Source organism: Agelaius tricolor, unplaced genomic scaffold (genome assembly GCF_023055355.1).
Source record: "Agelaius tricolor isolate 1412-34295 unplaced genomic scaffold, bAgeTri1.0.p SCAF_78, whole genome shotgun sequence".
Taxonomy (NCBI): Eukaryota; Metazoa; Chordata; class Aves; order Passeriformes; family Icteridae; genus Agelaius; species Agelaius tricolor.
The window spans coordinates 947,355-962,470 of NW_027269338.1; the positions used below are offsets into that span (position 1 = coordinate 947,355).

The following is a 15,116-nucleotide window of genomic DNA, read 5'->3' on the forward strand; positions in this document are numbered from 1 at the left end:
ACAAGGGCCTGGAGCGGCAGCACGAGGCAGAAAGGCTTCCCACTGCCAGAGGGCAGGGATGGATGGCATCTGGGGAAGGAATTCCCGCCCGTGCGGGTGGTGAGGGACCGGAACAGATTTCCCAGAGCAGCTGTGGCTGCCCCTGGATCCCTGGGAGTGCCCAAGGCCAGGCTGGGCAGGGCTTGGAGCAGCCTGGGACAGTGGAAGGGTGGCCCTGCCCAATGGCAGATGAAGAACACGATCCCTAATGTCCCTCCGAACCCAAACCACCTGGAGATTCCGTGAAAATGGGAAATAAAGCGTTCAGAGGAGAAAACCGACGTTGAAGCAGAGAATAAAGGATTAAAGCAGAGGATAAAGCGGGGCTGAGGCACCCCTCAGACCATGAGGTCCCAAAGCCCATCCTGGGCCCGGACCCTCCCTGTGGCAACAGCGACATCCCAGGGGGATCCCCCAGGAATTGGGGGAAAATCCCAGAAATCCTTTATTGGCAGGACGCTGAGACGGGGCAGAATTCCAAATTTCCAGGGCAAGTTTAGGGAGAATGAAGGAACTGGGGCAATCCCCCCCCGGGGAATTTGGAGGAGCACAAACTGACTCCCATGGGGCTGGGGGAGCTGCTGGTGACAACAACAGGATCCCCACAGAACTGCCCCCAACTTGGGGGGCAGGAGGGGCTTTGGGGGGGCTCGGTGGCCCCTCCTTGTGCGTGGCCAGCTGGAGCCTGGATCTGGAGTGGGAACAGGGCCAGAATCAGACCCAGAAATCTGCGCCTGGAGAGGTCGGGGTGGGGGTCAGGGACTCTCCTGATCCAGATACCCTTGAGGATGAGAGTGGAACTCCCCTGCTCCCAAATCCCACTGGAATTCAACTCCCATGGAGGCTGCAGATGGGACCCCTCACTCCAGATCCCAGACCCCAAGGGAGGTGCAGGTAGGGACCCCCCCCCCCCCCCATGTTCCAGATCCCAAAGGAGATGGGACCCCCCCTATTCTAGAACTCCACTGGAATTTGTTTCACATGGAGGGCGCAGGAGGGACCCCCTGATCCAGATCCCAAGGGAGGTGAATGTGGGATCCTCCTGATCCAGATCCCAGGTCCCAAGGGAGATGCAGGTTGGATCCCCCTGCTCTGAATCCCAAGGGAGGTGCAGGTGAGACCCCCTGATCCATATCCCATGTTCCAAGGGAGGTGAATGTGGGATCCCCCTGATCCAGATCCCAAGGGAGGTGCAGGTGGGATCCCCCTGATCCAGATCCCAAGGGAGGTGCAGGTGGAACCTCCTGATCCAGATCCCAGATCCCAAGGGAGGTGGGACCCCTCTACTCTAGAATTCCACCAGAATTTGCTTCCCACAGAGGGCTCAGGTGGGATCCCCCAGATCCAGACCCCAAGGGAGGTGCAGGTGGAATCCCCCAGATCCCAGGTCCCAAGGGAGGTGCAGGTGGGATCCCCCAGATCCAGATCCCAAGGGAGGTGCAGGTTGGATCCCCCTGCTCTGGATCCCAGATCCCAATGGAGGTGCAGGTGGAATCCCCCAGATCCCAAGGGAGGTGAATGTGGGATCCCCCTGATCCATATCCCAGCTCCCAAGGGAGGTGCAGGTTGGATCCCCCTGCTCTGGATCCCAAGGGAGGTGCAGGTGAGACCCCCTGATCCATATCCCACGTTCCAAGGGAGGTGCAGGTGGGATCCCCAATCCAAATCCCAGATCCAGATCCCCCTGTTCCAGACCCAGATCCCAAGGGAGGTGCAGGTTGGATCCCCTGATCCAAATCCCAGATCCAGATCCCCCTGTTCCGGACCCAGATCCCAAGGGAGGTGCAGATGGGATCCCCTGATCCAAATCCCAGATCCCCCTGTTCCAGCCCCAGATCCCAAGGGAGGTGCAGGTGGGATCCCCTGATCCAAATGCCAGATCCAGATCCCCCAGATCCCAAGGGAGGCGCAGCTGGGCCCCGCCAGCCTCAGGCACGGGGCTCACCTGGATCTGCCCCAGGTGAGCTCCCAGCAGGAAAAGCAGAGCTGGAGCGGACGGAGAGCAAAGCCAAACTCTTGAAACACACGGACTCAGGACGGGGGGGCAGGGGGCAGTTCCTGGGGGTGGGAGGTGGGATTTTGCCCCAGGCAGGGCCGGGATGGACGGATGGAGCCCGTCAGGAGCCTGGGCAGGTGGGACGGGGATCAGTGCAGCCGAGGGCAGGAGCCATAAAGTGCAGCGAAGCTTCCGGGGCTCCGGGATTCCTGGGGGGCTCCAGTGTCCAGGGGGGGACATGGGGACACCGGGACACCGGGGGGGGACACGGCTCAGGAAGGACCAGCGGCGCCAGGACAGGGCCGGGTCCTTTCCCGGTTCTGTTCCTGGCTCCATTCCCGGTGCCGTTGCTGGTTTGGTTGCCAGTCCTGGTTCCGTTCCTGGATCCTTTCCTGGTGCCAGTTCTGGTTCCGTTCCTGGTTCTGGTTCCGTTCCTGGTTCCATTCCTGGTTCCTTTCCTGGTGCCAGTTCTGGTTTCATTCCTGGTTCTGGTTCCGTTCCAGGTTCTGGTTCCGTTCCTGCTTCCTTTCCTGGTGCCAGTTCTGCTCCTGGTTCTGTTCCCAGTGCTGGTTCCGTTCCTCATTCCTTTCCTAGTGCTGGTTCTATTCTTGGTTCCTTTCCCAGTGCTGGTTCCATTCCCAGTGCTGGTTCCATTCCCAGGCCCGGTTCCAGTGCTGGTTTTGTTCCCAGGCCTGGTTCCAGTCCTGGTTCTCTTCCCAGTCCCGTTCCCAGGACCGGTTCTGTTGTCAGTGCTGGTTCCATTCCCATTTCCATTCCCAGTCCCGGGCCCATTCCTGGTTCCGTTCCCAGTCCCGGTTCCGTTCCCGGTGCTGGTTTGGTTCCCAGTCCTGGTTCCATTCCCAGTCCCGTTCCCAGTCCTGGTTCTGTTCCCGGTTCCGTTCCCAGTCCTGGTTCCGTTCCCAGTCCTGTTCCCGGTTCCGTTCCCAGTGCCAGTTCCGTTCCCAGTCCCGGTTCCATTCCCAGTTCCGTTCCCAGTCCCGGTTCCGTTCCCAGTCCCGTTCCTGGTGCTGGTTTGGTTCCCAGTCCGTTTCCAGTCCCATTGCTGGTTCCGTTCCCATTGCCGGTTCCGTTCCCGGTGTCTCGGATCCTGCTGGGAATCTCACATGCACATCACCTGCAGCCTGAAACGAGGACGGGGAGGGTCACCTGCCTCTCCTGCGGCCACGCCCCCCTGCCCCGCCCTGCCCCGCCCTGCCCCGCCCACCTGTCCTCCTCGATGCCGCCGCCCTCGGGGTCGCCGCTGTCGCCCTTCTCGGTGTCCCCCTCGCCCAGGTCCATGTCCAGCTCGGTCCCGGTGTCCGGCCGGGTGTAGGCGTAGCCACTGCGGGAGGGAAAGGCCAGAATTCCAGGGAATCCCCTCGGGAATGGCTCCTGGAATTCCAGGGAATCCCCCTCGGGAATGGCTCCTGGAATTCCAGGGAATCCCCTTGGGGAATGGCTCCTGGAACCCTAGGAAACCTCTTGGGAATGGCCCCCTGGAATTTCGCAGAATCCCCTTGGGAAGGGACCCTGGAATCCTGAGAATCCCCTTGGGAACGGCCCCTGGAATTTCGGGGAATCCCCTCAGGAAGGGCCCCTGGAATTCCAGGGAACTCCCTCGGGAATCCCCCAAAGAATTGTGGGAAATCCCCTTGGGAACCTCCCCCCCCCTCCCTCAGAACTGTGGGAAATCCCCTTGGGAATGGCCCCTGGAATTCTGAGGAATCCCCTTGGGAATGGCTCCTGAAATTCTGAGGAATCCCCTTGGGAATGGTCCCCAGAATTCTGGGGAATCCCCTCAGGAAGGGCCCCTGGAAGCCCCTGGGGAAGAGCCCTTGGAATCCCCTGGGGAATGCCCCCGGAATTTCGGGGAATCCCCATGGGAATGCTCTCTGGAATTCTGGGAATGCCCTGGGCAATGCCTCCCGGACTTTGGGGAATCCCCTCAGGAGTGGTCCCAGAATTTCAGGGAAGCCCCTGGGGAATGACCCTTGGAATTTCGGGGAATCCCCATGGGAATGGCCCCCCGGAATTCCGGGGAATCCCCATGGGAATGCTCCGTGGAATTTTGGGAATCCCCTGGGGAATGCCCCCTGGAATTTCAGGGAATCCCCTGGGGAATGCCCTTTGGAATTGCAGGGAATCCCCTGGGGAATGGCCCCCCAGAATTCAGGGAATCCCCTGGAGAATGCACCCCTGGAATTCCGGGAATCCCCTGGGGAATGCCCCTTGGAATTCTGGGAATCCCCATGGGAATGCTCTCTGGAATTTCAGGAATCCCCTGGGGAATGCCCCCCGGAATTCCAGGAATCCCCTGGGGAATGCCCCCTTGGAATTCTGGGAATCCCCATGGGAACGCTCTCTGGAATTCCGGGAATCCCCATGGGAATGCGGCCCTGACCTGATGGAGCGGCAGGTGAAGAAGACGATCCTCTTCAGCCTCTTGTTGTAGAAGAAGTAATTGAAGGACCAGAGGCTGCCGTCCTCCCCGAAGGGATCCGAGTCCAGGTCGGGGTTGTAGCTGGGAACGGGAACAGCGGGAATGTCACGGGATTGGGGACAGCGGGAACGTCACGGGATGGGGGGGATGGAAAAGTGGGAATGTCACAGGATGGGGGGATGGAAAAGCGGGAATGTCACGGGATGGGGGAAAGTGGGAATGTCACAGGATTGGGAAAAGTGGGAATGTCACGGGATTGGGGAATGGAAAAGAGGGAATGTCACAGGATTGGGAAAAGTGGGAACGTCACGGGATTGGGGGATGGAAAAGTGGGAATGTCACAGGATTGGGAAAAGTGGGAATGTCACAGGATTGGGGAATGGAAAAGTGGGAATGGCACGGGATGAGGGAAAGTGGGAATGTCATGGAATTGGGGACAGGAAAAGTGGGAAATGCTCAGGATTGGGGACGGGAAAAGTGGGAATGTCATGGGATTGGGGGATGGAAAAGTGGGAATGTCATGGGATTGGGAAAAGTGGGAATGTCACGGGATTGGGGGATGGAAAAGTGGGAATGTCACGGGATGTGGGACAGGAAAAGAGGGAATGTCATGGGATTGGGAAAAGTGGGAATGTCACGGGATGGGGGACAGGAAAAGTGGGAAAGCCATGGGACTGGAGACAGGAAAAATGGGAAATGCTTGGGATTGGGAAAAGTGGGAATGTCACGGGATTGGGGGATGGAAAAGTGGGAATGTCACGGGATGTGGGACAGGAAAAGAGGGAATGTCATGGGATTGGGAAAAGTGGGAATGTCACGGGATGGGGGACAGGAAAAGTGGGAAAGCCATGGGACTGGAGACAGGAAAAATGGGAAATGCTTGGGATTGGGGACAGGAAAAGTGGGAAAAGCCTGGATGGGTTAGGGGACAGGAAAAGTGGGAAAGGCTCAGGACTGGGGACAGGAAAAGGGGGAAAGTCACGGGATTGGGAAAAGTGGGAAAACCACAGGATTGGGGACAGGAAAAGTGGGGAAAGCCTGGATGGGATTGGGGACAGGAAAAGTGGGGAAAGCCTGGATGGGACTGGGGACAGGAAAAGTGGGGAAGTCACGGGATGGGGGACAGGAGAAGTGGGGAAGTCCCAGCATTTGGGACAGGAGAAGTGGAAAAGGCCTGGATGGATGGGAACAGGGCCGGGATCCTTTGGGAATGGCCGGGATCCCTGGGATCAGGCAGGGCTGGGATCCCTCAGGAATGGCTGGGATCCTTTGGGAATGGCTGGGATCCCTGGGATCAGGCAGGGCTGGGATCCCTCAGGAATGGCCGGGATCCCTGGGATGAGGCAGGGCTGGGATCCCTGGGATGAGGCAGGGCCAGCCCCAGGTGCCCCCGTACCTGTAGATGTCGCACTCGGCCAGGCAGATCTCCTCATCCACCGCGTCCCACAGCAGCGGCTTCAGCGCCTTGAAATCCTCGCGCACGGCCGAGAAGAGGCTGCAGTTCACGGCATTTATCACCTGGAATGGGGACAGGGGACATGGAATGGGGACAGGGGACATGGAACGGGGACAGGGGACATGGAATGGGGACAGGGGATTGGGGACAGGGGACACGGAATGGGGATGAAATCTTCGCGCACGGCCGAGAAGAGGCTGCAGTTCACGGCATTTATCACCTGGAATGGGGACAGGGGACATGGAATGGGGACAGGGGACACGGAACGGGGACAGGGGACATGGAATGGGGACAGGGGACACGGAACGGGGACAGGGGACACGGAATGGGGATGAAATCCTCGCGCACGGCCGAGAAGAGGCTGCAGTTCACAGCATTTATCACCTGGAATGGGGACAGGGGACATGGAATGGGGACAGGGGACACGGAACGGGGACAGGGGACATGGAATGGGGACAGGGGACATGGGATTTGGGACAGGGGACACGGAATGGGGACAGGGGACACGGGATTGAGGACAAGTGACATGGAATGGGGATGAAATCCTCGCACACGGCCGAGAAGAGGCTGCAGTTCATGGCATTTATCACCTGTGACACAGAGAGGGGACAGGGGACATAGGAATGGGGACAAGGGACACAGAATGGGGACAGGGACATGGGAATGGGGACACGGGATTGGGGACAAGGGACACGGAAATGGGAACAGGGCTGGTCCAGGAACCAGGGACACGGGAACGGGGCTGGCCCAGGAATGGGAACTGGGGTGAGGGACACAGGAATGGGAACGGGGCTGGCCCAGGAACTGGGGACACGGGAATGGGGCTGGCCCAGGAATGGGAGACACAGGAATGGGGCTGGCCCAAGAACCAGGGACATGGGAATGGGGCTGGCCCGGGAATGGGAATTGGGATGAGGGACACAGGAATGGGAACAGAGCAGGCCCAGGAACCAGGGACACGGGAATGGGGCTGGCCCAGGAACGGGAGACACGGGAATGGGGCTGGCCCAGGAACCGGGGACATGGGAACGGGGCTGGCCCAAGAACAGGATACACGGGAATGGGGCTGGTCCAGGAACCAGGAACACGGGAAGGGGCTGGCCCGGGAATGGGGGACACGGGAACGGGGCTGGCCCAGGAACCAGGGACACGGGAATGGGGCTGGCCCAGGAATGGGAGACACGGGAATGGGGCTGGCCCAGGAACAGGGGACACGGGAACAAGGCTGGCCCAGGAACCAGGGACACGGGAACGGGGCTGGCCCAGGAATGGGAGACACGGGAATGGGGCTGGCCCAGGAACAGGGGACACAGGAATGGGAACAGGGCTGGCCCAGGACCACGCTGCCCAGGGAGGCTGTGGATTCCTCGCTCCCGGGAGCGTCCATGGCCAGGTTGGACAGAGCCTGCAGTGACTGAAGGGGCTCCAGGGAAATGACCATGGGCACAGAGCGACCCCCAGGGACAGGGAATGCTGTTTTCAGGAGTGGGGACGGGGGGTATGCAGGATGGGGGGATGTGGAGGATGGGGGGATGTGGAGGATGGGGGGATATGCAGGATGGGGGGGTATGCAGGATGGGGGGATGTGGAGAAGCAATTCCTGGCTCTGGGAGCAGGGAAGGGATGGAAAGGACTCCCAGAGAAGCTGCAGCTGCCCCATCCCTGCCTGTGCCCAAGGCCAGGCTGGAGGAGTTTGGAGTTTGAGGGTTCCTCCTGCTCCCCCTCCCCGGGGTGAGTCCAGGGGATCCCACCCCATTCCATGCTCCATGCTCTGCACCCAGCTCAGGCTGGGCTCACAGGGGAACCCGGGGCTCTCCCAGTCCCTCCCAGTCCATACCCAGCTCAGGCTGGGCTCACAGGGGAACCCGGGGCTCTCCCAGTCCCTCCCAGTCCATACCCAGCTCAGGCTGGGCTCATGAGTGAACCTGTGGCTCTCCCAGCCCCATCCCAGTGCTCCCAGTCCCTCCCAGTGCTCCCAGTCCATACCCAGTTGAGGCTGGGCTTGTGGCTGAACTCGTGGCTCTCCCAGTCCCATCCCATCCCCATCCCAGTGCTCCCAGCCCCATCCCAGCCCCATTCCAGACCCATCCCAGTCCATCCCAGTCCCTCCCAGTGCTCCCAGTCCATACCCAGTTGAGGCTGGGCTTGTGGCTGAACTCGTGGCTCTCCCAGTCCCATCCCATCCCCATCCCAGTGCTCCCAGCCCCATCCCAGCCCCATTCCAGACCCATCCCAGTCCATCCCAGTCCCTCCCAGTGCTCCCAGTCCGTACCCAGTTGAGGCTGGGCTCACGGCTGAACTCGTGGCTCTCCCAGTCCCTCCCAGCCCCATCCCAGTCCCATCCCAGCCCCATTCCAGACCCATCCCAGTCCCTCCCAGCCCCATCCCAGTGCTCCCAGCCCCATCCCAGTGCTCCCAGCCCCATCCCAGTCCATCCCAGTCCCACCCCAGTCCCTCCCAGTCCGTACCCAGTTGAGGCTGGGCTCGCGGCTGAACTCGTGGCTCTTGGCAGCGCTGAAGTCGTAGTCGGGCCGGAAGGCCTCGTTCAGGGTGGCGATCAGGTAGAACAGCGTCTTGCGGCTGCACGTGTCACTGAGCGGGCCCTCCCCCTGCCTGGGAATGTCACCAGTGTCACCACAGTGTCACCAGTGCCACCACAGGGGCAACAGTGTCACCACAGTGTCACCAGTGCCACCACAGGGACACCAGTGTCACCACAGTGTCACCACAGGGACAGCACATCACTGAGTGGGCCCTTCCCCTGCCTGGGGGGACAGGAATGTCACCAGCGTCACCACAGGGACAGCAGTGCCACCACAGGGACACCAGTGTCACCACAGGGACAGCACATCACTGAGCGGGCCCTCCCCTGCCTGGGAATGTCACCAGTGCCACCACAGGGACACCGGTGTCACCACAGCATCACCAGTGTCACCAGTGTCACCACAGTTGTCACCAGTGTCACTGAGTGGCCCCTTCCCCAGCCTGGCAATGTCACCAGTGCCACCACAGGGACACCAGGCGCACCGGGGGACAGCAGCGCTCCTGGGGCCAATCCCAAAATTCCAGAGCTGCCCCTGGGGCTGATCCCAAACTCCCAGCGCTGATCCCAGAGATCCCGGCCTATCCTGGGGCTGATCCCAGAGATCCCAGACTAATCCTGGGGCTGATCCTGGGGCTGATCCCAGAGATCCCAGTGCTGATCCCAGAGATCCCAGTGCTGATCCTGGGGCTGATCCCAGAGATCCCGGGCTGATCCTGGGGCTGATCCCAGAGATCCCAGACTAATCCTGGGGCTGATCCTGGGGCTGATCCCAGAGATCCCGGGCTATTCCTGGGGCTAATCCCAGTGCCCGCCCCACAATCCCAGTGCCCACCCCACGATCCCAGTGACGATCCCACCATCCCAGTGCCCGCCCCACAATCCCAGTACCCACCCCACGATCCCAATGCCCACCCCACGATCCCAACGCCCACCCCATGATCCCAATGCCCATCCCGTGGCCCCGGTGCCCATCCCGGTTTCCCACTACAGTTCCCATCCCAGTTTCCCAGTACACATTTCAGTTTCTCAGTGCCCCCAATCCCAGTTTCCCAGTGTTCCCAGTTCCCCCAGTCCAGCATTTCCAGTGTTCCCAGTGCCCCCAATCCCAGCATTCCCAGCGTTCCCAGCATTCCCAGCGTTCCCAGTGCCCCGAATCCCAGCATTCCCAGCGTTCCCAGCATTCCCAGTGTTCCCAGTTCGCACCTGCCAGGGCTGAGGCCGGAGCTCTGGGGTGGGCTCAGGGCCCCCAGTGTTCCCAGTTTCCCATTCCCAGTGTTCCCAGTGCCCCCAGTCCCAGCATTCCCAGAGTTCCCAGCATTCCCAGCATTCCCAGTGCCCCCAATCCCATCATTCCCAGCATTCCCAGCATTCCCAGTTTCCCCAGTTCCCACCTGCCGGGGCTGAGGCCGGAGCTCTGGGGCGGGCTCAGGGCCTCCAGCGTTCCCAGTGCCCCCAATCCCAGCGTTCCCAGCGTTCCCATCATTCCCAGCATTCCCAGCGTTCCCAGCATTCCCGATTCCCACCTGCCGGGGCTGAGGCCGGAGCTCTGGGGCGGGCTCAGGGCCCCCAGTTTCCCCAATCCCAGTGTTCCCAGTGTTCCCAATCCCAGCGTTCCCAGCGTTCCCAGTGCCCCCAATCCCAGCATTCCCAGCGTTCCCAGCATTCCCAGCGTTCCCAGCATTCCCAGTTTCCCCAGTTCCCACCTGCCGGGGCTGAGGCCGGAGCTCTGGGGCGGGCTCAGGGCCTCCAGCGCGTGGGGCTGCCCCTCCTGGCAGAACTGCTTGAAGAGCTGCTTGTCAATGCCGGCCAGCTTGCACGAGTAGCTCTCGATCCTGCCCGGGGACACAAAAACACACTCAGAGACCCCAAAAACCCTCCCAGAGATCCCAGAAACCCACTCAGAGACCCCAAAAACACACTCAGAGATCCCAAAAACCCATTCAGAGACCCCAAAAACCCTCCCAGAAATCCCAAAAACACACTCAGAGACCCCAAAAACCCTCCCAGAAATCCCAAAAACCCTCCCAGAGATCCCCAAAACCCACCCAGGGATCCCAAAAACCCTCCCAGGGATCCCAAAAACCCACTCAGAGACCCCAAAAACACACTCAGAGATCCCGAAAACCCTCCCAGAGACCTCAAAAACCCTCCCAGAGATCCCAAAAACCCACCCAGGGGATCCCAGAGATCCTAAAAACCCACCCAGGGGATCCCAGAGATCCTAAAAACCCACCCAGGGGATCCCAGAGATCCCACAAACCCTCACAAAGATCCCAGAAACCCTCCCAGAGATCCCACAAACCCTCCCAGGGGGATCCCAGAGATCCCAGAAACCCACCCAGGGGATCCCAAAACCCCCCCAGGGGGATCCTTGTCGATCCCATCCAGCTCGCACGAGGAGCTCCCGATCCTGCCAGAGATCCCAGCGCTGGAGTGATCCCAAAAACCCTCCCAGAGATCCCAAAAACCCTCCCAGGGATCCCAAAAACCCTCCCAGAAATCCCAGAGATCCCAGGAACCCTCCCAGGGGGGTTCCCTGTCCATCCCATCCAGCTCGCACGAGCAGCTCTCGATCCTGTGGGATCCCAGAGATCCCAAAAAAACCAATCAGGGGATCCCAGAAACCCTCCCAGAGATCCCAGAGATCCCCAAATCCCACCCAGGGGATCCCAAAAACAATCCCAGAGATCCCAGAGATCCCAAAACCCCACCCAGGGGATCCCAGGATTCCTCCCAGGGGATCCCAGAGATCCCAAAAACCCCACCCAGGGGATCCCAAAAACCCTCCCAGAGATCCCAGAGATCCCAAAACCCCACCCAGGGGATCCCAGGACCCCTCCCAGGGGATCCCAGAGCCCCCCCAGAGCCTTTTCCAGGGGTTTTCTGGGAAAGCTGCAGAAGGGTTTGGAGTAACGGCTGCAGGGATGGGAGACAGGGAATGGCTTCCCAAGGAATACTGTGATGGGATTTTTGGGATGGAATTCCCGGAGAATCCAGGGCTGCTCCAGCCCTGGAACAGCTGTCCCAGCATTCCCAGATTCCCGGGTTTCAATGGAGCAGAATTCCCAGATTCCCAGGGCAGAATTCCCAGAGCTTTTCCCAGGGACAGCATTCCCAGTGTTCCTCGGTTCCCCAGGGCAGCATTCCCAGATTTCCAGGGACAGCATTCCCAAGTTTCATGGGGACAGCATTCCCAGATTCCCAAGGACCGAATTCCCAGATTCCCGGGGACAGCATTCCCAGATTCCTGGGTTTCAGAGGAGCAGAATTCCCAGATTCTCAAGGACCGAATTCCCAGATTCCCAAGGACCGAATTCCCAGATTCCCAGGACATGGGGCAGAAATCCCAGGTGCCCGGGGACAGCATTCCCAGATTCCCGGGGACAGAATTCCCAGATTCCCAGAGCTTTTCCAGGGCAGAATTCCCAGATTCCCAGGGCAGCATTCCCAGATTCCTGGGGCTTTCCAGGGACAGCGTTCCCAGATTCTCAAAGACAGAATTCCCAGATTCCCAGAGCTTTTCCAGGGCCAGCATTCCCAGATTCCCAGAGCTTTTCCAGGCCATTATTCCCAGATTCCCAGGGCAGCATTCCCAGATTCACAGAGCTTTCCAGGGACAGTGTTCCCAGATTCCCAGAGCTTTTCCAGGCCATTATTCCAAGATTCCCAGAGCTTTTCCAGGCCATTATTCCCAGATTCCCAGGGCAGCATTCCCAGACTTCCAGGGCCAGCATTCCCAGATTCCCAAGACAGAATTCCCAGATTCCCAGGGCAGCAGTCCCAGATTCCTGGGGCTCTCCAGGGACAGCGTTCCCAGATTCCCAGGAACAGCACTCCCAGATTCCCAGGGACAGCATTCCCAGATTCCCAGGGCAGCATTCCCAGGTTTCAGGGGCCCAGCATTCCCAGATTCCCAGAGCTTTTCCAGGGCCAGCATTCCCAGATTCCCGGGACAGAATTCCCAGATTCCCAGAGCTTTTCCAGGGCAGTATTCCCAGGGCCAGCATTCCCAGATTCCTGGGGCAGAATTCCCAGATTCCCGGGCCAGCATTCCCAGGTTTCAGGGGAGCAGCATTCCCAGATTCCTGGGACAGCATTCCCAGATTCCCAGGGCAGAATTCCCAGATTCCCAGGGCCAGCATTCCCGGATTCCCAGGGCAGCATTCCTAGATTCCAGGGACAGCATTCCCAGATTCTCAAGGACAGAATTCCCAGATTCCCAGAGCTTTTCCAGGGCCAGCATTCCCAGATTCTCAAGGACAGAATTCCCAGATTCCAGGGCCAGTATTCCCAGATTCCCGGGACAGAATTCCCAGATTCCTGGGAGAGAATTCCCAGATTCCTGGGGCTTTCCAGGGACAGCATTCCCAGGTTCCCAGGACTGAACTCCCAGATTCCCAGGAACAGCACTCCCAGATTCCCAGAGCTTTTCCAGGGCCAGCATTCCCAGATTCTCAAGGACAGAATTCCCAGATTCCTGGGACTGAACTCCCAGATTCACAGGGCAGCATTCCCAGGTTTCAGGGGAGCAGCATTCCCAGATTCCCGGAGACAGAATTCCCAGATTCCCAGGCTTCAGGGGCCCAGCATTCCCAGGTTTCAGGGGCCCAGCATTCCCAGATTCCCAGAGCTTTTCCAGGGCCAGCATTCCCAGATTCCCGGGACAGAATTCCCAGATTCCCAGAGCTTTTCCAGGGCAGTATTCCCAGGGCCAGCATTCCCAGATTCCCGGGCCAGCATTCCCAGGTTTCGGGGGAGCAGCATTCCCAGATTCCTGGGACAGCATTCCCAGATTCCCAGGGCAGAATTCCCCGATTCCCAGGGGCCCAGCATTCCTGGATTCCCAGGTTTCAGGGGCCCAGCATTCCCAGATTCTCAGGACAGAATTCCCAGATTCCCAGGGGCCCAGCATTCCCGGATTCCCAGGTTTCAGGGGCCCAGCATTCCCAGATTCTCAGGACAGAATTCCCAGATTCCCAGGTTCCCAGCATTCCCGGGTTCCCAGCGCTGCCCATCCCTGACCTGCCGATGATGTGGGCGTCTCCGGTCTCCACGGTCAGCTGGGAGTTGATGGCCTCGAAGCTGGAGTTCTCCAGCAGCTTCATCCTCCCCTCCAGGGGAAATTCCCGGGGAAATTCCCGGTGCTGCAGCCTCCCGAGATTCCCCCGTGCAGCAGCTGAGCCCCAGAGACAGCGGGGAGGGAATGGGGAACGTGAATTTTCTGGGAGTGGGAAACTGGGGAGGGAGAGGGAGGGGAAAACGCAGGAACGGGAATGGGAAATACAGAAATGGGAATGGGAGAGGGAAAAAGAAAATACAAAAAACGGAAAGGGAAAAAGAGAGAAAACGCAGAAATGAGAGTGGAAATAAGAAAGGCGGAAATGCAGGAATGGGAAGGGGAAAAGGAAAATGAGAAAGGAGAAAATTCAGAAGTAGGAAAAGGGGAAATGCAGAAATGGGAAAGGGAAAAAATGGGAGTGGAAATGGGAAAGGGAAAGGGGAAAGAGGGAAAAACTGAAGAAACGGGAAAGAGGAAAAGAAGGAAAATTCAGAAATGGGAATGGGAACGGGAAAGGGAAAAATGAAAAAACAACAGAAAGGGAAAACGAAAGGAGGAGGAAGAGGAAGTGGAGGAGGAGGAAGAGGAGCTTCAAGCGGAGCTGGCAGCGGCACCGCAAAGTGGGAAATGGTGACAGGCGGAGGGGGAGAAGCAGAGGGGGAGGAGGAAGAACAAGAGAAGGGAAAAAAGCAGGAAAAGGAGGAAAAAAAGCGGGAAAAGGACGCGGAAAAGTCTGCCCCAGTCCCGGGGGCGCCACAGGAAGTGGTGTCCCGGCGTGCACCGCGCGCTGGACTACAGCTCCCGGCATGCCCCGCGCGGAACACAGCCGCGATCCATTGGCGGACTACGGCTCCCGCCATGCTCCGCGCGAACGGCCCGGCTAAGCCATTGCTGGACTACTGCTCCCATCCTGCCCCGCGGCTGCGCGCGGTGCAAGCCGCGCCTGGGCGGCGCGAGGGACGCTGGGAGCTGTAGTCCGCGCGGCTTGTGGGCGCGCAAAGGGGCGGCGGGCCGAGCGGGCTTACCGGTGCGTCCTGCTACCTATCGGTGCCTCTTCGCCGTGGCAGCGCCTTCAGGCTCGGGGCGCGTGTAAAGGGAGGCGTCTCCGGGGAAAGCTCGAGGAGGGCGAGTGTGCCGCGGCCGCCGTCCGCCGTCTGGCGCCGGCCCACCGGGCCTCCGCCCACCTCGACATGTCCCCGAGTGCTCGGGACGGTGCGAGCGGCTGAGCGAGATCCTGGGAGTCCCCCGGAGCGAGCGAGCGAGCGGGCGACCTTCTCCTGCGGCACCGGACGGCAACAGCGGCGGCACCGCCCCGCCCGCGCCCGCCCTGCCCGAGAGGCGCCCGCGGCCCGCGATCCCATTGGCGACAATACCCGTCAATCATCGCCACGCCCGCCTTTCATTGGCTGATACCAACGTCAATCCGCGCAGAGCCCGCCGCCCCGCCCACCGCGGGGGCGCTCGGCTCTCCTATTGGCTGGCGCGGACAAAGACGGGGGGAGCGCCTGTCAATCACAGCGGGGCGTGGCCGGGAGGGCGCGGCCAAGGGCGCGGCCACGACGGAACGCTCCTCCCCCGGAA

The 15,116-nt window shown here is 60.2% G+C and overlaps 1 protein-coding gene and 2 long non-coding RNA genes across 6 annotated transcripts; 2 read left to right on the forward strand and 1 right to left on the reverse strand.

The window, feature by feature from the left end:
• Window positions 1-1,048: 1,048 nt before the first annotated feature.
• LOC139585461 (uncharacterized) lies at window positions 1,049-1,978 on the forward strand. 2 transcript variants are annotated; one of them, XR_011677092.1, is made up of 6 exons: window positions 1,049-1,179; window positions 1,256-1,399; window positions 1,439-1,521; window positions 1,554-1,680; window positions 1,751-1,821; window positions 1,887-1,978. It is a non-coding gene; the product is annotated as an uncharacterized lncRNA (long non-coding RNA). The 2 variants fall into 2 exon arrangements; XR_011677093.1 differs by having other exon boundaries at window positions 1,256-1,367; window positions 1,445-1,476; window positions 1,637-1,821.
• Window positions 1,979-2,037: 59 nt separating this feature from the next.
• On the reverse strand, window positions 2,038-14,855 carry MAF1 (MAF1 homolog, negative regulator of RNA polymerase III). Of its 3 annotated transcripts, none has more exons than XM_071418222.1 (8): window positions 14,561-14,855; window positions 13,499-13,652; window positions 10,180-10,308; window positions 8,400-8,544; window positions 5,872-5,993; window positions 4,437-4,556; window positions 3,261-3,377; window positions 2,038-3,177 (listed from the first exon to the last, which is right to left on the reverse strand). In XM_071418222.1, the coding sequence occupies exons 2-8, from the start codon at window positions 13,579-13,581 to the stop codon at window positions 3,156-3,158; spliced, it is 738 nt and encodes a 245-aa protein (XP_071274323.1). In that variant the 5' UTR covers window positions 13,582-13,652; window positions 14,561-14,855; the 3' UTR covers window positions 2,038-3,155. The 3 variants fall into 3 exon arrangements, with proteins under 3 accessions (XP_071274323.1, XP_071274324.1, XP_071274321.1); XM_071418223.1 differs by having other exon boundaries at window positions 13,499-13,711; XM_071418220.1 differs by lacking the exons at window positions 10,180-10,308; window positions 13,499-13,652; window positions 14,561-14,855 and adding an exon at window positions 9,868-10,001.
• LOC139585463 (uncharacterized) lies at window positions 12,721-12,952 on the forward strand. Its single transcript, XR_011677095.1, has 3 exons — window positions 12,721-12,760; window positions 12,806-12,847; window positions 12,927-12,952. It is a non-coding gene; the product is annotated as an uncharacterized lncRNA (long non-coding RNA).
• Window positions 14,856-15,116: the final 261 nt, after the last annotated feature.

Coding starts and splice junctions, on each gene's coding strand:
- MAF1 (XM_071418222.1), bottom strand. CDS start 13,581: ATGAAGCTGCTGGAGAACTCCAGCTTCGAGGCCATCAACTCCCAGCTG. Junction 5,994..8,399: donor GCGAGCCCAGCCTCAACTGG/GTACGGACTGGG, acceptor TCCCCATTCCAG/GTGATAAATGCCGTGAACTG. Junction 3,178..3,260: donor GGCGGCATCGAGGAGGACAG/GTGGGCGGGGCA, acceptor TCCTCGTTTCAG/GCTGCAGGTGATGTGCATGT.